The sequence below is a fragment of the Seriola aureovittata genome, chromosome 13, assembly GCF_021018895.1.
Source record: "Seriola aureovittata isolate HTS-2021-v1 ecotype China chromosome 13, ASM2101889v1, whole genome shotgun sequence".
NCBI classification, from domain to species: domain Eukaryota; kingdom Metazoa; phylum Chordata; class Actinopteri; order Carangiformes; family Carangidae; genus Seriola; species Seriola aureovittata.
The window spans coordinates 26,331,137-26,354,300 of NC_079376.1; the positions used below are offsets into that span (position 1 = coordinate 26,331,137).

Below are 23,164 nucleotides of genomic sequence, written 5' to 3' on the forward strand. Positions count from 1 at the left end.
AATGGTATAGCCATTACATATTCTCTCCCACCATTGCCAACTCATTACACCGCTCATTTCATTATTATTTTCATCATTATGATTATTATACGCTGCATTTACTCTGTAAATAGTAGTTTAGTTGATAAACTCGTTTATTTACACCCAGCTGTTGTCCTGTTGTGTTCTTTTGATATAGAGACTTGAGATCTACCGAATCGAGAAGTCATGGCTTCTGATATGAGATTGATAAATTTATCAATGAAGTAATTAATTGTTGTCCTCCCAGAGGACTGGTGCCCCATTTCAACAAGAGCAAATTCAAAATTATGACGTTAACACTACATCATCATTGGTGAGAAGATAATCAGAAGCTGGCTTATCTACTCCAGAAAAAAAACCAGCCTGATTTGTGAAGGACTCATTGACTGCAAGAATGCCACCTAGGTTCTGAAGTCACATGAAAATAGCCCAGAACATCACCAAAGTATGAAGATGTGGAAGGAACCCAAGGTTCACCTTGAAACTGGGCAAACAATTGACAGCCATGCAATGCCACTCATTGAGACACAGAGGAAGAGGTGGTGTGGTGTCTTGAACAGAAAAGTGGCAATAATCCAGTCTCTTGCAGAGACACATATGGCCCTGAGAAGATCCACAGACTCACTCTACCACCCCAACAATGGCAACTTCTTGAAAGATTAAACTTGGTGTCATAGATAGGGATGGGAACTAATGAGATTTTATTGATACCAATGCCATTATCGATTCTGCTTATCTATCCAATTCTTTATCGATTCTGTTGACAGAGCATCCCGTACAGCGGCTACGCGTTGTGAACCGCGACAGAACCGAACATGGAGCAAAAGAAAGCATAAAAGAAAAACGAGAGACGCTCTGCTGCTTGGCATAGCACTCACACTGCAACAACTAGCCTCAGCTGCGTGCAGGAGGACTTTTTATTAAACACGCCCACAATACAGGTGGCTCGTGTGCATCACAAATTAAATATGTGACAAATTAAATATGCCCATTCTTTGTTGAAACAAAAGGGGGGGGGTAAATAAAACAATAATTGAGAGCATCATTCAACACCCCCACTTGCTCTCAGATTATCACCAACAAAACAAACGTATACACATATTAGATCACTAGGATTTTTCAGTTATCCCCAAACATAAATCTGGCAAATTTAGCCAATTTAAATTTTGTTGCAGGCTTGGTCATTACATCCGCAACCATCTGGTCAGTTGGATAATATTCTAATTTACATCGCTGGCTACTGACTGGGTTCTTAGCTAAAGCAATTGTACCTTGGTTGTCTTCATACACCCTAGGTATTACATATACATGTTTATCAAAGCCACTTAAAAGTTGTGTGAGGTACAGGCACTATTGGATGGTTGCAGCCAGAGCAATATACTCTGCCTCACACGTGGACAGTGCTACACCCACCTTTTGACTGTACCCCTTAGCAACATATCGGGCCTTGTATTTTTCAGATCCATCAACATTGGTTTTAATAGCTTACACCCATCAACCCCCCACTGCTTTCTTGCCCTCAAGCAGGTTGGTCAGGGTAAATGTGTTGTTCTCCCTAAGGGAATGCATTTCCTCATCCATTGCTTCGACCCATTCTCTTGATTTATCCAAGGTTACAGCTTCTGTAAATGACACAGGTATGTTACACATCACTCGATAACTGTAATCTAAGTTACTCTGGACTTGATCAGTCTCCCCCTAGACATGTTTTTAGACACACGACAGTCTGTGTATCTGTCTGGCCTCCTCCTCTCTCTGGTAGGGTAACGCTTAGACTCAGGCTCACACTTGACCTCAACTGACTGGGGTTTGCGGTGGCTGACTTCAGGTCTCTGTTCTGCTTTAACATGGTGATCTGGACTTCTGGACCTGTACTGTATGAAGTCATCATCCTCAGGTGCAAAATTAGTCTGTGTCTGTCTTTCTACACCTGATTTAGCCACAAACTTTACTAATCTGTGCTTCTGCACCTTTTTACCAACAGGAAAGTAAACAATGTATGCAGGACTGTTTTTGTCATACCCGGATGGTTCAAGTTCAAGTGGATCAAGTTTTCTCTTGTCTTGTGTATAAGCAAAACACCCTGAACCAAACCTATGCATTTTAGACAAATTTGGCCGTCTTCCTGTCAACATCTGGAATGGTGTCTGCCCTGTGCGTTTATTGAAACACCTATTCCTAACCACAGCAGCGGTCTGGACTGCGTAAGTCCACAGTTGTTTTGCCAAACCGCTTTTGATTAGCATGCACCTTGCCATGTCAAAAAGTGTGTGCAAATTTCGCTCCGCAGTTCCATTTTGGTGGGGAGAATATGGTGCTGATGTTTGATGCCTGATTGCATTTTTAATGAGTAATGTCTGGTATGCTTTTCCTGTGAATTCAGTACCATTATCAGATCTGAAGCATTTCACTTTGCCGTATGGAGCAGTATCAGCTAAAAACTTCTCTGTAGCTAGTACTGTCATTTTTATTCTTCAAGAAATACTCAAACACTGTACTGGAAAAATCATCAGTAAATGAAAGTGCATATCTGTACCCATCTCTCGACTCTGGGTGAATTGGTTCTGCCAAGTCTGTATGTACTAGTTCTAGAGGGGTTTTAGCCCTCACATCAGGGTCTCTGTTTCTCGTCTGGTAAAACTTTCCCTGAGTGCACACTTCACAATGTAGAGGTTTGTTTGTTGAATCACTTAATTTTCATACCGTCCACAACATCTTGTAACTTCCGAATGTCATTGTAATTGCAGTGTCCAAGTATCTCATGCCATGTCTGCATATCATGACATCCCTTGCATTGATCATCACATTCATCGTCATCATTATTATTTACTGTATGCAAATAATATAGTCTATCATGTACTTGTATGTGGAATTTGGTACCGTCTTTGTGGATCAGAACGTCTTTCCCGTTCTTGAAGATCACCGTCGCTCCGTTGGCAGTAGCTGCTTTCACAGATAGAATGTCCTGTGGGTAAGATGGAACATATAGTGCCTGCCTCAGCGTTGTGATCAGGTGTCTTCGCCCTTGCACCGCGTACCGTCCGCCAGCTCCACGCAGTGTGTCTTGGCCTGGAACCCGTCGTCAAACCTTTTATACTTTGTCAGGTCTGTGACAATGTGCGAGGTCGCCACGCAGTCGACCATCAGGCCTCTCACGTTCACTCCTGCTGCTCCCTCGCTCACTTGGAAGACGTACTCCTTGTCCTGGTCAGCTGTCTCCCCGGAAACCTTTCGTGCGTCGTCTCGGTCCCGCCGCTGTTTCCGTCTCCAGGTGTCCCTTCATGCCGCATTTAAAACACACCACCTCCGCCGCGGCCTTCTCGGCTCCACGGTCACCCGCCACAGCGGGTCTCCCTCTCTGCTGTCGCACGTTCACCACATTGTCATTTGTTGCTGCTGCGCGCATTTTCTCTGTGTCCTCATTGTCACAATCTACTTTGCTGTTCTGCTGTGGTGGAAATTACCACTCACTCACCCTCTGGCCACACCTCATCAGCCAAATCTGCCACACCTGGTGTTCCCAGCTGAGTCTCATTACCTAGCCACTTTATAAGCAGATCTATTTCATTCACTCAGTGCCAGATTGTCTTCGCTTCATGCCTGACCTTCCAGCACTAACCTGTGGACTGACTTTCCGGTACTGACTCGGCTCGGCTCGCCTCTGATCTTCTCTTCTCGTCTCTGCCCCGGCAAACACTACAGCCTTCCGTTCCTGACCACGAGTTTTGCCTGTAAGTTTTCTGGTCTCCGTCTGCTTGTGGCTGTGTGGTGTTTCACCACTTTAGTTTTCCCTGTCCTGCTGGTTCGTCGATCCTCTGCTTGTCCCCAACAATCCTTCTGTTGCTCCCTCTGGATTCATCTGCATCGCTGCCTGTCCACAGGCTCTCGACCCTGCTCATATCCTCGTCAAGCCTGCCTGCCAGGTCTCGAGTCCCACCTTAGCGCTTGCTTTTCAAGCTAAGTATGAGCACTACTGCAAGAACTGTGTATATTGACCTGAGCCCAGTTTATTGTTTACCTGTTTTGAGTGCAATAAAGACCACTGCTTCTGCTACTGAGAGTTTGTGTTGCATTTGGGTCCTGCCACTCCCCGTGACACTCATAGCTGTGTAAATTTGTTTTGAATTCAGCAAAAGATATCGTCTCATCACGCTGTGTGACATGGATCGCGAATGGTTTGAAAGACTCCGGCAAACCTTTCAACACCATCGCTACCAAAAGTCCGTCACTTAAGGTTTCACCGGCATTTCTTAGCGCAGTGATTGCGGTCTCCGCCCGGATCACGCACTCAGTCACACTTTCACCCTCTGACTTCTGGAGTGAAGTCAATTCTGTGTAAAGGCTTATGATCCGTGGCTTTCCTTTACCTTGATAGTAGTCTCTTAAAATGCGCAGGGCTTCCTGCCCGTCGTCGGCAGCCTCCCGCATCACCAGTGACAAACTCTTATCGTCCAAAAACTGAATTAGTTCTGCATAGGCTTCCGCATTCTTTCCTACGTCTTCAAGCAACTCATCCGTGTCATCGTTGGTGGGCTCTGTTAAAATTGTGTCCTTTAACCCTTCCAAATGAAGGTGGCCCAAAAAATTTCGCCTCCCATATTTCATAATTCTTTTCATCTCCATCAAACAGGAGGCGACTGCTGTGAAGGCCACTCGTATTTGCTCGTCCGCTCATGGTGCTAGCAACATGCTATCATCACCGGCTCATTCACGACCGACACATTATACTAATACGTACATTCACTAATCTGCTGAGACTAGGAAGCACTCCTTGACTGGAGGCGTAGAGCGTCAATCACAGCACTCCTGCTATTTAATACCGTGCTGCGTCGACAAATGTTTCAGTATGTCGCTGGTGTTTCCACCCTTGCTTGCAATCGTAGTGCCAGACACTGCATGTTGCGCTGTCAGTGTCATTTTGTGTGAAATTAAGCCACACTTCCACGACTCCTTTGTTGTCATTTGCGCTGACTGCCTCTCGTGAAAACGTGACATCGTTTTGAAAGGCGGAACTAAGTGGAAGGCATCGATAAGGGAATCGTTAAGCTTAAAAGCAAATGATGTCGATGGATCGAACCAGTTCTCAACTGGAACTGGTTCTCAATTCCCATCCTTAGTTATAGATGACTAGAGTGCCAACATTGCCAGAGCTGGCCATGCTGACATAATGCCATCTAATTTGTGAAGTGCAGTCTCTTAAACAAATGTTGGAAAAATTACTTGTGTCATGCACAAAATAGATGCCCTTACAGATGTGCCGACACTACGAACTCTGTGGAGTGGTTAAAATGTGTTTTAAGTTTATGTAAACTTGATGTTTCTATTAATTCTTAAGGTTTTTGATTAATGAATACATTTGTTGTGAGATATGGTGTTTGTCTGTAGGCCAGTGTTGGAAGGGTCACTTCATTCTGCATGTTTTCACTTGTCCGTCTGGGTTAGTGGGTAAATCAGCAGCTCAATCAGGGAGAGGGGAAACAAGTGTGCATCATTAGGTCTTCTCACTACTGAGGGACTGGTCTTCAGGTAAGACAGATATAACTGTTTTGTTGTAGATGGCAGTGGGCTGAACCTTGTGCACTATAGAATCATTTCTCTACTTATCATAGATTGATCATAGATAGCCGACAATCAGCAGGAACAGAAAATCTAGTGTTTACCAGGTGTGTGGGTTTGATGTGCTTGGGGAGTCTGGTGTTTGTTTAGCTCACACCCAGACTCTTACCTGAGCTGATGGTACACTCCAGTCAGGTGTGAAGAGAGGGTAATATGCTGTTTGGTGGTCAAAAGAGTAGAGAAAGCTTGCTGGGAGGTTGAATTATTTATTTATTTTTTGGTTATGTAATTTTCTTGTTGAATTTCCCAGGTTAATTTTTCCTCTGTTTGGTATATTTTTGAGCTCATTTTACAGCCTGTGGTCCTGCTTTTTGGAATATCCCTTAAAAAGTTTCCAGTCTCCAAACAACATTGTCTGCCCTTCATATGGGGTTAAGGTTAGTTTCTTATGTAGTGCTTGCTTTTGCAAGAGATTTAAGATGTTTTGTATTTTTTGGTATGTTTCGGTTTGTGTGTATGGAGCTTTGACAAACAGGGTCCTGGTTTCAGGAATTGTGTTTTTGCAATAGTAAAAAAATGTAAACCTGTCTTGAATCAGGAACATCCAGTCAGTAAGATCAACAGTTAAGCCTCTAAGGGGTGTCAGTTCCTCTCCATCTGACATGATGACTGACAGCTCTAAGGCCATGAGAATCATCTATATGTGTGTAATTCTTCAACATCCATGGTAAGCGTAAAGTCCCAAACAGTGTCCTTGTTGGGCCTGAACATGTGGTCAGACAGAGCAGGCCTGATCAGGCATAGTGGTAACCTCTGAAGCCTGACCCCCAATCATGGTCTTTTGTGTTCAACCCCCTGAACAAAGGAATAAGCGCCTAAGGCCGCCTCACAGACTCCAACTCCCACCATGTTCCATGTTTCACACCTGAAGCAGAATCTGGGGAGTCTCAAACTCACACTCCTAATTGGCAGAGATGCAGGAAATCCTGACTTCATGGCCATGTTGTCACCCCATCTATAAATGCCTACTGTAAATACGCACCATCCCCTTTCCATAGAAACTACACCAGAGACAGTTTGCTTTCTCTGGGAGCTAGTTTACTGAAGGAGGTTACCAATCCCCTGCACGTTTGTTTCCCCTTTTTCTTCACAGAGATTCTCCCCTCGCTGGACGAGCTGAGACTTCCTCCTGTGTTCAGCCAAACACAAAGGATCCGATATGAGATTCCGCCAGCGCAGCTCAGCCTTCTTGTTTTTGCCTGCAGGAGGAAAAAGTTACTTCTTCATGGAGTCACAGAAAACCTACGCCCACTACCCTCCGCTCACGTAGACTCTGCTGTGTTTCTGTGCTGACAACGGGCATACAGCCTCCCTGCCATATGCATGCTCTCTGTGGGTCTAGCGTCTGCCGCTCTCCTCTCACAGTCGCCCGACTCTGCTGCGAGTCGCCTTTCCTCTCTTTCTCTCTCTCTACCAACACACACATTCAGACCTCCACATACACACTGAACATCCCTCCCCACTAGCCACGGGTGGTGAGGATTTTAAGTTGAGTGAGCACAAGAGTCCCGACCGCTAGTCGGTGCTGCTTGGTGTTGTCTAGCCAAGACAAACCAAGTCTGCCATTTCGGCTCAGGTAACGCGACCCTCACCAAGTCACGTCCGCCATCTTGGATCTACACACACACACCCACCATCTGAATGTGTTTACTGTATTGCTGTGTCTACTGTATGTTTAGTTAGTTGGATGATTGGTAGAATAGTGTTATTAATCCAGACTGTGGTTAACTTTGTTGATTTGTGTTGAGATTAAAAAAACAGTATAGTTTAAAGAGAAATCTTTCAGTCCTTATTGTACATGTTTATTGTGATCTATGGCTGATTGAGAGAGTCAGAACTCCAACGTTACCTTGTTTAGTCACTTGTAGTCATGGACTCCAGGAGGTCAGCTACGTAAATTAACTATTTAGGTTGTGAGACTGCAACCTGGTTTGGTTATTGTCCCGGTCTCCGGGTGGTGCCCCATATTATTAATTTATAGTACTAACTTTAATTAATAATTTCTTAATAGATAATGTATTATTCTTAGACATAAAAATAATTCATACTCATTAACAAAACACATTCCTACCAGATCCATCAGTCATCAACTCCACAACATCTGTCTTGTCCTGAACATATGAAGGTAACTTGTTAACATAGGGTTTTAAATAACTGTATTGCTGGCTCTGTTACACATTGCTACAATGGGCCCAGATGGTTACCTTTTGGTTCTTTATTAAGTTTATGTAACCCACTCAAAATAGCCTATAATAAAGGTGAACTTATTTCCAGTATTTTTCTCATCAGCAATAGCTGTTTTAGTCCAGCAGTGGTGCTGCAGAATAAAAAACAAACAGCGCTTCCAGGATAGAGAGACAGCAGAACAGTAGCAAGCTAAAGCAAAAGCGAACCATGTGCAGTATAAGGTAGGAATGCAAGACAAAAAGTTAGTTAAAGGTTCTTCAGAATGAAGTCTGTCTCAAAATGGATTATGAGGAGTAACTAGCGAAGTAGGCGAGGATTGAATGATTGTTTATTCCATTCTCCGGTGACTGTTGTTGATTAATTGCCATGCTGTGCTAACAGTTAACTAACATTGCTGGGTCACTGTACAGTATTTTGTTACAGTGTGAGAAGTTCTTTTGATAAGAATTCATGTAATCTTTCTTTGCTATTTTCTGAGTGTGTTTTACAATGTGGCAATTTCTAAGATGTTTACTAAAAAAAAAAAAATCGGAGTAGAATCTGAGTTGAATAAACTACCTACAATGAGAAGGAATTAAAGAGAATGCTGGTCATGGAGTTTACATTTGCACATGTGCAGCAGCTGAGAGGATTCAATGTATAGTAATCTTGAAGGTACAGTAAATTCATTCATTTGGATTTTTTAGTGATATTAGTTCCAGATCTGGTAATACTTTCATGTGTGCCTGGTGTTCCTGATTTTATAGAAATGCACTTGTACCATGTGGGAGAGAGAGCTCCATGTATTTCTTTTTTTTTTTTTTCCTTTTACCATCCAACACTTGACTTTTTTATCATTAATGCCTACAGTCACTCTACTGATTTACTGACCGTCACACCTTAACGTGTTCGATATTTGTATTTGTTTGTTTTAGGTTTGAGTAAGTGAACGGTTTTCTTTGCTTTACCCCTTTGTATCACCTCCTATTCGTCATGGTTTCTGAGCTGCTCATTACAAAACTTTCAAAATGATACCTTCATACTTTGAAGACATACAAGTTGCACAGGACTAAAAAAACCATTTACAGTTTTTTGCGATATTGCTTACACACTTATTTCAGATTTTGGCTTATTGTGTCGAAACTCGACACACAAGCCAAACAACAGAGTACTTGGAGGTGAACATCTCACTTCTATGTCAAAATGAAACACTGCAATCAACACCTGACAATCCTCTTTCACAATGACATTTATATATAAAAAAAAAACTGAATGACTCTTTGAAAGCAGCAACAACACACTGATGATTTTTTACCAGAGCAGGTTTGTACAGAACTTGGGTGTAAAAAACATGGGATTGCAGTGTCTACATTGTCATACAGGGAGGGGGCTGGGGGTTGGTTAGGACAGATAGGCAGATACCCCCACAGACACCACCCCCAGAATAGGGGCACTAATGCAGTACACATTCTGCTTTGTTGGAATGTACACATTGACAACACAACACATTCTGCTGCCATCACTCCATCACTCTACAGCTCAGTGATACTTCCACATATTCACAGAGAAGGTCTTTGACTCTAACGCTGTTCCTCTCATATGGAACCTGTACAGCTACATCATCGTAAGATGGTGTTTGACTCAAGATGTGGCAGAGTGTCGATGTACTGAAAGGTTCAGTTTAGAAAGTTGAAGACCTGTTCTCCAGTCTGGATGTCTGCATTATGGATGTGACTCTGTAGCAACTGAGGTTTGGGCTGGACTCTCTGCTCAGCCTCCCTCAGTGTCAGGCCATGATTTATGACATAGTCCAGCAAAGTGGCCCTACTGTCATCTGAAGATCGCCAGGTCTTCTTTGTTCTGGCCCTCATCCTCCACCTCCTCTGTCTTCCTCTTCCTCTCACTGTCACTGCTTCCATGTTTGCAAAGTTCTCGCAGGTCACCTGAGCTCTACCTGAAGCACTGAGGCTCAGACTGAGTGGTGTTCAATTTCTGCATAAATGTTTTCAGGTGTGTGTGTGTGTGTGCGTGTGTGTGTGTGTGTGTGTGTGGTGCAAATTTCATGTTTGTGTTGCAGTTTGAAAAAGACGTGTTTGCCCAATGATTGTAAGATTTAAGTCTTGGAAAAAGTGTGTAATGTAAGAAAAAGTGTTTATTGTTTTTGTAAGTGTGTGTTTTAGAACTGAAAACAGTAGAAAATGTGTTTATAGTTTTGGTTCTTTGTTTAACACTAGGACCACCAGCATTCTAGCACCCAATAAAGCTGCCACAACGATCTCCTAGACCGTCACGTGTATTAACATTGTTTAGGTTTCCAAGCAGCTCTTGAAGTGGAAGAAATAAGTGTTAGTACTTCTCCTTCTTCATATAATGTCGTGTCGGGGGCTGTGTGGCAAACCAGGGTGTAGCGTACATACTGGCCTGGCATCAGTCACAAGCCATTAAGGAAGTTCATTATAAGGACATGCAGAGTTACGGACTCACATTTGACACTTTGCGACTCTTTCCATCATCAAACTATCAGATTGATAGGAAACAGAGACAAAGGACCCCTCCTCCACAAACAGACCATGCTGTTAGCATGGCTGAACGACACAGAACCAGACCAAAGATCAAAGGGTCAGCTCCAGGGGATCAACCAATGGACACCAGATAACTGGAGAAGTGACATTTGGTTGTTTCTTGTATAGGACAAGTAACAACAAAAGGGACTGATTAACACTAAGGTGTGAATCTTGGCCTGTCTGTGCCATGCATGAGCACACACACACACGCACACACACACACACACCAACCTCTCTTCCTCTGTCCCTCTCTAGATAAGAGTCATAAACTACAACCCACATTCCAATCCTGGGTAGTGACCAGCAGGACACTCCTCACAGACACAGATCAAAGGATGAATGTAAAATTAAATATCCAACTGTTCTCTAACTCATGAGATGTTCCTATGTAATAGTTTAATCCCGAACTTCTATCCCATAGAATGTTTGAAATGTAACATGTAGATTTTAAGACAAGGTCCTTCATGTGACCATACTGTCAGCATCCTTCACACAACGTAACACACTACATGACATCCAGAATGTGCATATTATTATTATTACAGTCGAAGAACTGCTGCGTAATCCATATGTATAGATTATTAGCTTTGGGAAATGTTTATATTGTTGTTTGATCAATTAACCACTTGTATCATGATTAATTCCAGGTTTGAAGGATGTAATATGAAATCCACACTCCTATTACTCCTCTCTGCTATTATTAGTGCAAGTAGTTTTATGTTATTCCATTTAATGTTTTGTGGTCATGGTGGAAGAAGGATGTGCGAGTTTATAAGTAAACTCTAGATTTAAATTATTCTAAAGTTCAATGGAAAATTACTCTCTTCTCCAAGTGGAAACACAGGAGAAGATGGGTGACGCCCATGAAACATGCGCCAGCCCCCAGGGGATAAAACAGTCGTGAACCATTCACACATTGCCAAAAAAAAAGCCTATTTTTCTAAGTCAAGAAGCCAAAATTGCCTATTGCCTATTTCTAAGCCTATTCTGAAGCCAATGCCGGACAGAAGCCCTGAAAATCTGTTCAGAATCCAGAAACCAGAAGAGAAACCAGAGGACAAGAAGATGCGCGAAGTGAGAAACGATGCAGAAACTAGAAGCTGAGATCTTTGCTCAAAGCTCAGAGTCCCGGCTCAAAGCCCGGCTCTGTAGCCATGGAAACTCTTAGCTCTAAGCTGCTAACCACAAACTCATGACTCTTAGTCATTTTTGCACTTTTCGCGTCTTTTATTTTTCTTTGCCACCAACTACAAGTAACATGATTTTTGTCTACATGCGCGATCTTTTATTTTTATAAGCCAAGTCAAGACCAACTGAACCAAAGCAACAGAAGTGCCTCAGAGTAATTTCGTAACTTTTAATCATCATCAAGTTTTCCTTTTTTGAAGATTTTGACAACTTTAGAGTCATCTGGTTAACGCCAGTCTCCTCTAAAGTTATCCAGTCAAAGTGAAGAGCATTAGAGTTTATTTCGCATCAACCCGCAAGAGACACCAGCAGATAACATCTGCACGACCGCCTGCAGAGAAGCCGAGCAGAAATCAAGAGTTCCCGAGACAGAAAGTCTCCTGGCAAACTCCACCAGAGCTGAACCGCTGAGACACCGGCAGAATCCGTCATCGTGATAACAGGACACGGCCTCCAGGAGAATCCACCTAGACCCCGCGTCTCCAGGGTTACCACGGCAACCACAGCCACCTGGGTTCCAGCCGAGGGTCTTCAGCTACAGCGCAACTCACAGTAGGCCGGTCTTAACACTCTGCTCATGACTGGGTTGATGTCGAAATATAGCAATATTTAATCATCAAACCTAATTCGTAGATGTAGCATCATTAGCTGTATAGTCATAGTGTATAGCCATAACATATTCTCTCCCACCATTACCAACTCATCACACTGCTCATTCATTATATTATTTTCATCTTCATGATTATTACACCTTGCATTTACTCTGTACATAGTAGTTTAGTTAAATAAACTCATTTATTTACACCCAGTTGTTGTCCTGTTGTATTCTTTTGACGTAGAGACTGGAGATCCATTGAATCGAGAAGTCATGGCTTCCGATATGAGATTGATAAATTTGGCAATGAAGTAATTCATTGTTGTCCTCCTAGAGGACTGGTGCCCCATTTCAACGAGAGTAAATCATTGAATATAGCGTTAACGCTACAAGGGGAAACAACACAGCCTGTCTCGCCCTGGGGGTGGGGGCCCAGGCTCAGGTTGGGGGAGGTGGTAGAGGGAGTGTTCTATCCAGTGAGTGTTCTGCAGCCACTGTGCACATGGCAGTGGTCTCACCTGCAGCCCATCTGTTAATCAGACACTCACTCAACTCACACCTGCAGCAATCACAGCAAGTATATACTCACCTGGTTTCTGAGCGCTCATTCTTTTACAGAGAAGCAGACAGGCAACACCTCAGGATCATCACACGGAAGCCTGACGATAGTCTACACAGGGGAGCCGTTGCCCCCCGACAGTGAGTTAAAGGCTCACCGCTCTCTCTCTCTCTCCCCCCCCCCCCCCCCCCCCCCCCCCGCTACTTAGGGCCCTGGAGAGTGAAACTGGCCCAAGGTGGCCCAAAGTGAGGAGCCCAGGACCCCAACCGGGAAGAAACTTCAGTTATCGTTTGACCCCTTCCCCTTTTCCCCATCCAGTTAATAAATACTCCTTTTGTTCACTGCTACCTGGCTCTAGCACTTATTTTTGGTTGTGAATCTTGCCTCTGCTTCCCCTGGTGTGCCACAGCTGAAGGTGGGGGGTAGTGATCGTGCAGCACTGCCTGACACACCTATGGCACACACCTCCACCTGGAGATGGTGTTTCGCTCTCATGTCGCTGTTCACTCTGAGGTTCATTGGATTGTTATTTTTTGTTATTGTTTATTATCAACAGCCAGAGTTTTTTTTTTTTTTTTTTTTTTTTTTTTTTTTTTTTTTTACAATCGTTCCACCAGGTTTGATGCTTTGGTCTAAGCATTGACTTTTTGTGGGTAAGTAATTGCAAAAAACTGTAACTAAGACACCATACAGTTAAGAAAAACAGTACTTTTCCAATGTGACTCAAACCAAAGATCAAATACCATCATTCAAACACAAATAAAACCGCAGACACAGTGACACTCCACGCACCTCTGCTCACTGTTGATATAGAAGCTGTGTTTCAGAGACCTCCTCCCTCATATACTGCATTTCAAGACTGAAACTGTTTTGTGTCAAAAAGACTGACCTGTTCAGGCTTGTGCAAATATTGCTCAGAAATGTCTAATCATGTCCAACTGTGGAGGACACAGATATTATATTCTCAGTATCCATAAATCTACTGCACACCAGTTGTTTATTTGATTATTTTGTTCTTGTAATGGGACCACACTGAGGTGATAATACACCTCGGGCAGTAGGCACAGGTTCAGCTGAGTAACCTGTGAACCTATTCTTTACATGGGACACAGTTCTAATCTGGCTCATATTACCAGTTAGTCTGTGAGTGGTCACTTTCCTGCTCCAGTCTTTTAAGGGAGCCTGAAAGACTGTGGTCTCTCTTAGAAAGTAGTATCTAGAGTTCATGTAAGAGAACTAGACATGCAATCATTTACCTCTCTCGCAGGTGCGTGACCAGTAGCCAGTCCCAGTGCAGTCACAGATGAATCTGTTCCAGCCTTCTTTGCAGACCCCCCGGTTCTTGCATGGGTAGCTCTCACACTGCTTGCCCGTTTGCTTGTTGCATGAGGGTTTGATTCCAGCACCATTTTGGGCCTCAGCGATCTGACGGATGTCTTTGCTTCGACCATCAATGAAAAGGTCACGAATACAGCCCACGTAGCCGTAGTTGAGCATCGCTGTCCACAGCTCAGTGGGCAGGATGAGGTTGGTGCGGTCAACAGGAAGCCCCCCCAAATACATGTCACCCTCCAAGTCCAGAATCTCACTCTCACCACTGGCTGTGAATGGCGTCCTTCTGCTGTTTACAGAGATGGTGCCTGTGGTGGGTGTGGTACAAGATAGAATGATGATGTCAGGAAGAAAACATTCTACACACAATAAAAAACAGCTATTCATCCTGACTAGATTATAAAAAAGAAACATTTAGTGTACTTCTTGTTAATTTATTACTTAACTGTATTTTATTTACACTTTTTGTAGTTAGTACAATATACATTTCCTGTTATTTAAACATTATGACACAAAACTTTTCACCTCAACTTTTTTTTTTAATCATCACACTAGAGCTGCACAATTAATCGAAATACAGTTGAAATCTCAATATGGCCAAGTGGAATATCCAAATTGCTGGAGCCACAATTTGTTTGATGAAGGTAAAATGTGTCACAACATTGTTTTACATTGTTAACCCCATAAGTGTTGTGGTGCTACAGAGATTCCTCAGCCTACATATCATACTCTCCAGACGTAATGGAACATGAATGTGTAGTACAAACATTATATTGTTTCAGTGAAAATGAAGTGTAAAAATGTGACTGACTGAAACTGAAAAAGTAACTCCTATCACAATCGCAATATCTGCCAAAAATAATCACATGATATTTTTTGCACATTGTTCAGCCCTACCTCACACCAACCCAGAAGACAGTGCATAGGTAAAGCAATAGAGAGTAGCAGCATAGTTATTACTGATCATAGTGCGTATGTGAACACCATATTTACATAAATATCTATACTTTCAAGTTCCCACATAAACCTAATTGTTCTAGATACCACACTCACTCGAACGTCTGTTTTATTGTGTGTAAAATATGACCATTAGGTTTGTATTTGTTTATATTTAAAAAGAATATGTACATAATCAGTAATATTTTTCCCCACAATCCCTCCAACATCTTGAGTTGTTTTGTGTAAACTTGGACATGCCTTATTTTCATCTTGCAAACATAATCCTGACAATAAAGTGACATTATGTAGAGGAATATCTTTGAAACGGAATCTGGTTATTATCAGGTATACTTGTTTTCAGTTCTTCTTATTCTTCTTATTTTAGTATGTGATAGATGTTGTCCAGTTGTATTTGGAGGTCATAGCTTTGATGAGTGGCATGATCTGTATCTGAAGGTGAACTTGGACAAAGTATGAACCATGTAACTAAAAAGAGGGTGGATATCTGTGGGGGTGGAGTTCTAATTTGGACTTATTGATAAAAGTGGTTACTGGGGAGAAAATATGTGTTTGCTATATTTTAAAAGATATCCACCTCATTATACATTTGATAACATCTAATGAGTCCCTTATTTACTTCCTCATACCTTGAAAACAACTTAATTGCATTTTAGAACTTTATTAAATTCAGTTTATTTCAATTTTTGCTCGGTAAGAAACAAATCTAATTTGTAAAGTCAATTCTTGGACATGATTATTCCACCGACTTCACCAACACAACTGACCTGAGCGTCCATCTCTCTGGATGTCCACGTGATACCAGGCACCATCATTGACCTTTGTCTGAGTGGCCTTCACCTTTATAGTCCCTGAGCCCATGTCCAACAGCAGGTACAGGCTGCCATCCAGTAGTTCTACAGCAAAGAAATCCACCTGCACAAGGCCAAAAATGTATTACCATTCAGTCAGATACTTGCAAAAGGAATGCAACATATAATTCAGGTTTGATTATTTAATTGTAAGTATTCAGTTTGGATCAGCTTCCAGTTTGGAGAAGCAGCATGAGCACCAGTACAGAAGCTAATATCAGTTGAAGTGTTGCTTTATTTTGAATATTTTCACCAGTTTATCTTGACATCAAACAGACCTTTCCTTTGGAACTACAGTTTGTAAACTGTTGAACTACCACATTACTACGCTCAAGGGCACCTATGGTGTGCACTGTACTACTCACCAGATCAGCTGTTTGAGTCAGACAAAGTGTAGGTGTAGGTTTGTTCATAGGAAAACAAAATGTAGTTCCAAAGTAAAGGGGTTTTTGACATAGAGATAAAGTGGTGAAAATATTTTAAATAAGATGTAAACTGATATTACCGTTTTTAGTGGGCATTTAAAAAAAAAAAAAAATGGCTAAACACGTCTTTCTGCTGACCCTAAACAGATATCATTAGAATGACATTTGTTAAAACAGAACTGAAATTAGTCATTAAGTGATCTTGATGATTATGGACTGACCTTGGTGTTCTTCTGGCTGCGAGCAGCATCTTTGCGCTCCTGGGGTTTGCCATGAGTGAAGAGGATGAGGCCGTTGGGCTCAGTTGTACGGAAATCAAAAGAGATGGATCCCATCCGCTTGGTGTTCCACTTGGGGAGGCTGATGTAGGCCTCAGGAGTCTCGAAAGAAATGGGGTCCAACGTGGCCACGTTCTCACACTTGTAGGACACCTCACCCTGGATTTTCATCTTAGGGTCCACAATCCGAGCCAGACGGGACAACTCAAGTCGGATGTCATTGTTCTTATATACCACCTGTAATAGGGCAAGGAAAGTGTTACAGTTTCCTGCAGTGTTACAGTATGACCAAAGATGGATATATTTACTTTGATCAAATACCTCTGATAAAATTACAATGATTAAGATTGGTTAATACAACAAACTGCATTGTCATGTTTCTTATGAAACAAGGAAAGAGCTCAAGATGAAATTAAAATTATAACTGTTCTCAAGGTGAATGCAGTGCACATCCGTGTATATGAATTTTAATTATACTGGTGATAATTTGGTTATCAAGGTTTAAAGGGAGTTATTACCTTAAAGGAACAATGCAAATATTTAGAATAGGTTCACCTCCCTTATGTCAGGAAACAAGGACTCTGTGCATATACTTCTAAAATTCTATTTTGAGAGACACAGTGAAAGAGAGACAGGAAAGTCAGGGACAGATAGAGGGGATGATGACATGCAGCAAAGTTCCATGGGTTGGACTTGAGAGCTACCAGGGGCCCCCAAGTTAGAACTAAACAATATACACAGATTGATGACAGGCAGCAGCAGAAATCCAAGGTTTATGGAAATGCGGAGAGAGCTCCATCCAGGTCACCCATGCTTGGAACTAGGAGAGATCCATGACTACAAGCTGGAACTCAGAATCCAGAACAGTCAGCAAGCTACTAATGTTGCTCAGTGTATTTTTTCAAGTACCTGCTGAGTGTGCTCAAAGCAGTGGTCAAACAGAGGTTGAGACATGGTCCCTATAAAAAGGAATGTCATATTTTTGCTCATCACATTCCAGAAATTATTTGATATGAGTGATTTCGCCACAAGCTAATAGAAGAGCTGATGTGAAAGAAGGAATCAAGAGCTTGGACATCACAGCTGATTCCAAAGAGAGAAAGCTCCCTCTAACATGGTGGTCACAACAAATCTGTCAAAAGTAACAGACGTGTACACTTTCCAGTGAGAGAAACCCTCATCACCAACCTAAAGACTCCATACTGATGTGATAATTCACAACAGCAGAAAATCACTCAATCACTGACACTGAAAAACAGAGTGCTTGTGTAGGCATGCAAGCAATCAACTTCAGAGACCTAGAGTTGACTGCTGGAGGTTGCCATGTACTATATCAACATCAAGTACAATGGCGTTCCATGGATGATTTTGAGGTAGATTATAAGTAAGTTAAAAGCTCTCAAACAGAAAATGTTGGGCATTTTTGCATTTTACTGACACTATTGATAGATAATCAAAACTGTGCTTGTTCATCTTCTACTGATTGGCTAATTGATTAGTCCGTTCATAGTTTCAGTGCTACCCTTTTTAGGACATTAGGGAAACATGAAGGAAGTGTTGAGTTTGCATTAACAGCAAATTATGAGATCAGAAAACATTAAGGATTCTTACTAAATTATATTAACTGTTTTATATAAACAGGCCAGTAGAATGGCCGGTCTTTAACATGACCCTGGTTCTAGTAACACCTGGTTGTCTCTGCAGTATCTTTTAGAATCTACAAATGTGTGCAAGTGTTGGATGGCTTGTCTAAATTTTATTTTCAGATATGTCACTGCTGTTCTATCCAACATGGTATTTTGTAAAAAAAAAAAAAAAAAAAAGAAAGAAAATAAATCAGTAATTTACAGTGCACATTATCAGCCTTCTTCATGCTTGTATTGTTCACTGTAAACCCACAAACAAACTATAGATCTCACTGTGCTACCTTCATAGTTTATATCCCTTGCCACAAAGCTGCTTTTTATAAACAGTTTCCTGTATAAGCAAGTGTCCTTTCAATGAAAGAAAAGGAATAAAAAACACTAAATGTCCAATCCTTTATCACAGCAGCCCTAAACGCTGTCAATAACAAAGAGGGGATGAAGTCACAGAGGGGGTTGTGTGTGTAAATTGAAATCTGCTCAAGTGGAAAATTGAGGAGCTTTCTTTCTCCAGGCAGAGAAACACCCTCTGCCTGGCTATGTTCTTGGTGCATACATACACAAAACAAACACACCCTCTCCGCCATTTCACTCTTTTGTATTAATGTCTCTGCTCTGGCTCCTCGCCCAGGGTTCTGTATGAGAGTGCAGTGATGGCTGAGTGGAGGGGATGGGCTGAGATTATTGATACTCCATCAGCAGATTTGACAGTAAATCATCTTATCGCTTAAGGTGCTCAGGAAATGGATGGAAAATGGTCTTTTCCTCTTCTCCACTCTCAATCTCTGTATTGCTTTGCCTTCTGTTTTTGTAACATATTTTTTGCTCTTGCTCCTTCCATCCGTCTATCTCATTCCACCACCTCTTCACAAGAAGCCACTGTTCTGTTTGCAGCTCTGTTACTCAACATATGTATTCTGAACCCCCACAGCAGCTCCACCATTTTCTTTTCCAAAACAAAAGCGTAGATGTGAATGACAATGTCTCTTCAGACATTCACAATACAGAAGGGAAAGGACAGTTGAATTTCACTTGTCTCTAGTAGCCAACTGGCTTTGTAGCAAGTACTAATAATAATGAAATATGTGTTGCTGTCTGTATTATTTACTTCTTATAACAATGAGTCAACTTGTATTTGTTGTGCTAAACACTTGGGCTTGCTTCAGCTTCAGCAAAGATGTCACTGTATTGATTTCTTTTAATCTAATATTCTCCACTCCCACGAATTGTTTGGGTGATCAACCTACAGTATACATATATTATTTTTTTAGTTATTTATTTATTTTTTATTTATTTTATGGTGATTTATTTAATTTATTTCACAAATTTTCACAAAAAAGTAAAGATATTCTGTAAAGCACTAAACTCCTCCAAAATAAAATGACAAAACAGGTCTTTGGTCAGTGCCTTTAAAAATTGTTACAAAATGATAAACGTCTTATTGACAACTCAAACCACATTCACCCGTTCACACGATTTTCTCTACATGTATAGCACTTTTCTGCCATACTGTACATGCGCACTCTCCCAGTTTTGGGGTTCAGTATCTTGCTCAAAGATATTTGCAGACAAATACAGACTAGAGGAGCTGGGAATCCAACCACTGACCTTCCAATCTGTGGACAACCCGCTCTACCTCCTCAGCCATAGTTTCAGCATACAATTGATATGATCATACAACAGTTATGTTCTGTCACCTCTACAGTTAAGGTGTGTCAATGTTCAGGCAGTAAACTGTTCTAGGTTGAGGTCAGGGGGAGATAGTGGTTTGATTTGTTGATGAATTGAAATATGGGCAGTGGAAATCGACTCATTGTAAACTATTGTAATTTTTGTGGAGTGTAGAGACTCCCCTTGACAATCAGCTGATCAAGGTGTTCCGCGGATATATAGGCACTGAGTGGTCATGACATCAAGGTTCTTTAGTTTGACTGCTGTGAGACTGTTAATTTATTTTTTATGTTCTTTGTGTTTCTACTTTGATATCAACCCTTCTGCATGTCAACTAATAAGAGCATTTCATTTTTTTGTGGAAAAGAACAAAAATGTATTGCTACAGAGTCTGATTGAAATAGGTAAATAAATATGAAAAAAGAAATGAATGATGTTTGAGCATGTTGACCCAGGACGAGTGGCTCATCAGGAGGCACAGGAAGAGCCGCAGTGGTCCAGAATGGCTGTTGACCGGTCAGGTCAGGTCAGTAAACACAATAATTTCATAAAGGCTGTTGTGTTCTTTAGATAAACTCTGACGACTATTGCAAGTACATTTATGACTTTCATTCAACAACAAAAGGCTATAGGGCCAGTGGATCAATGTGAAAAAATGTTGTAATTAGTTGAGCATGTAGCAGCAGTAACTATGCCAACAACAGAGCAGCAGATTGAGGTCAACACCACAGCACGTGAGTCCACTTTTACAAAAAGACGGTTCAATTATGCTCCCTTTAGGATGAAAATAGATAGTCCATTTCAAAAGATGTAACCACCAATTCCCTCCAATATTTCAATGTGTTATTCATTTTGTCATGGATGTAGAGCAATAAATCCACTACATAGCAGTCCTGTGTGGAGATGGAGAAACTTCCAGAGGGACAACTATCACTGCAGCTCTCCACTGATCTGGACTTTACGGCAGAGTGGTCATACAGAAGCATCTCCTCAGTGAAAGTTTGAAAAAAAACATCTAAAGGACTCAGATTCTTGGTCTGATTAAACCAAGACTGGACCTTTTGTCCTCTATTCTAAGCATCATGTCTGGAGGAAACAAGACATGATGCTTGGTTTGTTGAAGGAATGGAAGTTTATGCAATTATTGCTATTATTTGCAGATGTTTAATTATCCGTGGTTACTTATTACAGTCCCTAGTAGCTGAAGGGATGGTGTAGAAAATTATAACCGTTTGTTTGATATGAATAGTAAAAGTCTTGAGCTGCTTTATTAGATAACAATGATAAAAAGACCAAAAACAAAGATGTAAGGAGAACTCCTCCATAAGAATAATTTAATTTAATCATATACTTACCTAATCTGTTCATCATTATCTTTGTTATCATAATTGTCATTTACCAATGTTATTCATTCATAAGTTTCCTTTTTGTGGTTGTAACTTGCCATGTGACAAATGTGATTCTGAGGTGGCTTGAAATGGCTGAGAACTCCTGTCGCTGTGATCCAAATAAGGCATATAAACTAAATTCAATCTTAGTTCAACCTATCAGGCGAGAGTTGGCTCGGGACCTCACGTGGGGACCTAACTGCAGGTATTTCCTGTGCACTGGGGACCTAACTGCAGGTGTTACTGCCTGTGTACACGTGAATGCATAAGGCAATATGCACTCAAGTGTAATATGCAGCGGAAAGGGGTATTTAAGCAGGTGCTTTTTGCCACTCGCAAGTCTCTTGGAGACTCAGGGCACATGGGCGGTTAAACTTTTGCAACCTTTTCAAATTTTTCAAACTGGTGAGAGTTGATTATTTGCGTTTGTGGTGTGTCCCTGATGAATGCCGGTGCTGAGGACCTAGTAATTGATGTCAACCAGTTAGAAATTTTCAATAACAACAAATAGAACAAATGTTATAAAAAATTTTAAGTCAGCTTTCAGCTTCTGACAAAAGTGTCTCTGTGTCCTTGCTAGTTTCAGACTGACGCAGTTGTCATTTTTCTGTTCAGCACTCAGGTTGTTTAAACAGCAAATACACTTGTGCCCATCTGAGAGCCCATTGGCATAATCATGTTCCACTGCCTCAAGATAGGTCTTAGGATGGAGTGTGGTTGGGGGGATTAATGGGGCATTGCTAACTTTAGGCAGCAATAGTGATTGCATCCTTCAGAAGGTCGGGACATTCTTTGTGGTATATTGTGTGCTGCATATTGCCAAGTGTCATGGATGTCTCTTGGACAGTGTTCCCCATTGATCACCTAGACTAAATTTATTCTGCCAGTTTCATAATGTACCAAAAATGTAATCAACTTGTCACAAATAGAATCTAATTCTGTATGAATTATAATAGCAATCCACCAAGGTTCAGTGCACCTGACTTTTAAATGGAATGGGAGATGATACTTGATACCAAAAAAACTCAAAAAGCATGAATAATTAAGAGAATAAGTACAACCATTTAGAACCATACACCTGGGGTAGCAACAGTTTTCCACCATTAAAATTGCAAGTGCATTTGAACACGCCTCAAATACACTTGTGTGAGGTGCTTCAGACTGTACCCTTAATGTCCACTATTTTTTTATATTTCAAAGCCAGCTGTGTTGCAAAAAAATTTATGGATGTCAACTTGTGAACTTGGATTGCTGAGGCTCCTGTGTCCAATGTATTAGAGAAAAATGTTGATGAATCGAAGATTGTTACACCTCAAGATAGTATATCAGACATAAACCCTGTTCATTCAAAGGGTTCAATGAGGTCATCATGATCCCCTCAGTCTTCTATTGTGTCTGCAAACTCAAGCTGAATATTCAAAAGGCTGAATCACTGGCACAAGATGCAGGGCTGACACAGAAACAAGCTCTACAAAAGGAAGGAGCTATTTTAAAAGCCAAATACAACAACTTGAACTGGAAATGGGAAACGAGAAAACACTGTGAAACTGAACATCATTAAGGGATGTGATGATTCACATGATGTCATGCCCTATCCAGGTGACCGGATGAATAAATATTTGAAAATTGATTAATTGGAGATTCATGTTATGAAATTAGAGAAGTGATGTGCTTAGGCACTGTTTGTAAGCACAACCCTGGAACCTGAACATACCAATCCAAATATGGTCATTCATAACCAAACCAAACATCAAACCAATAAACCAGTGAATGGTAATTGGACTTGCGCTTATATAGTGCTTTTGTAGTCTTACTGACCACTCAAAGTGCTTTACAGTACTTGCCACATTCACCCATTCACTCACATTCAAACATCACACTCATACACTGATGGAAGAGCCCCTAAGTGG

At 41.4% G+C, this 23,164-nt stretch overlaps 1 protein-coding gene across 15 annotated transcripts in view; it reads right to left on the minus strand.

Moving 5' to 3' along the window:
• Positions 1-23,164, minus strand: part of nrxn3a (neurexin 3a) — a 239,751-nt gene that overhangs the window by 89,198 nt on the left and 127,389 nt on the right. For all 15 annotated transcript variants that reach the window (XR_008829349.1, XM_056393155.1, XM_056393150.1 and 12 more), the window contains 3 exons: positions 16,496-16,789; positions 15,766-15,913; positions 13,966-14,349 (listed from right to left, as the gene is read on the minus strand). Coding sequence is in view for 14 of the 15 variants with exons in the window: in XM_056393155.1 (XP_056249130.1) it covers positions 13,966-14,349; positions 15,766-15,913; positions 16,496-16,789 (826 nt within the window). In the remaining variant the exon portion in view is untranslated. The remainder of the gene's footprint in view (positions 1-13,965; positions 14,350-15,765; positions 15,914-16,495; positions 16,790-23,164) is intronic.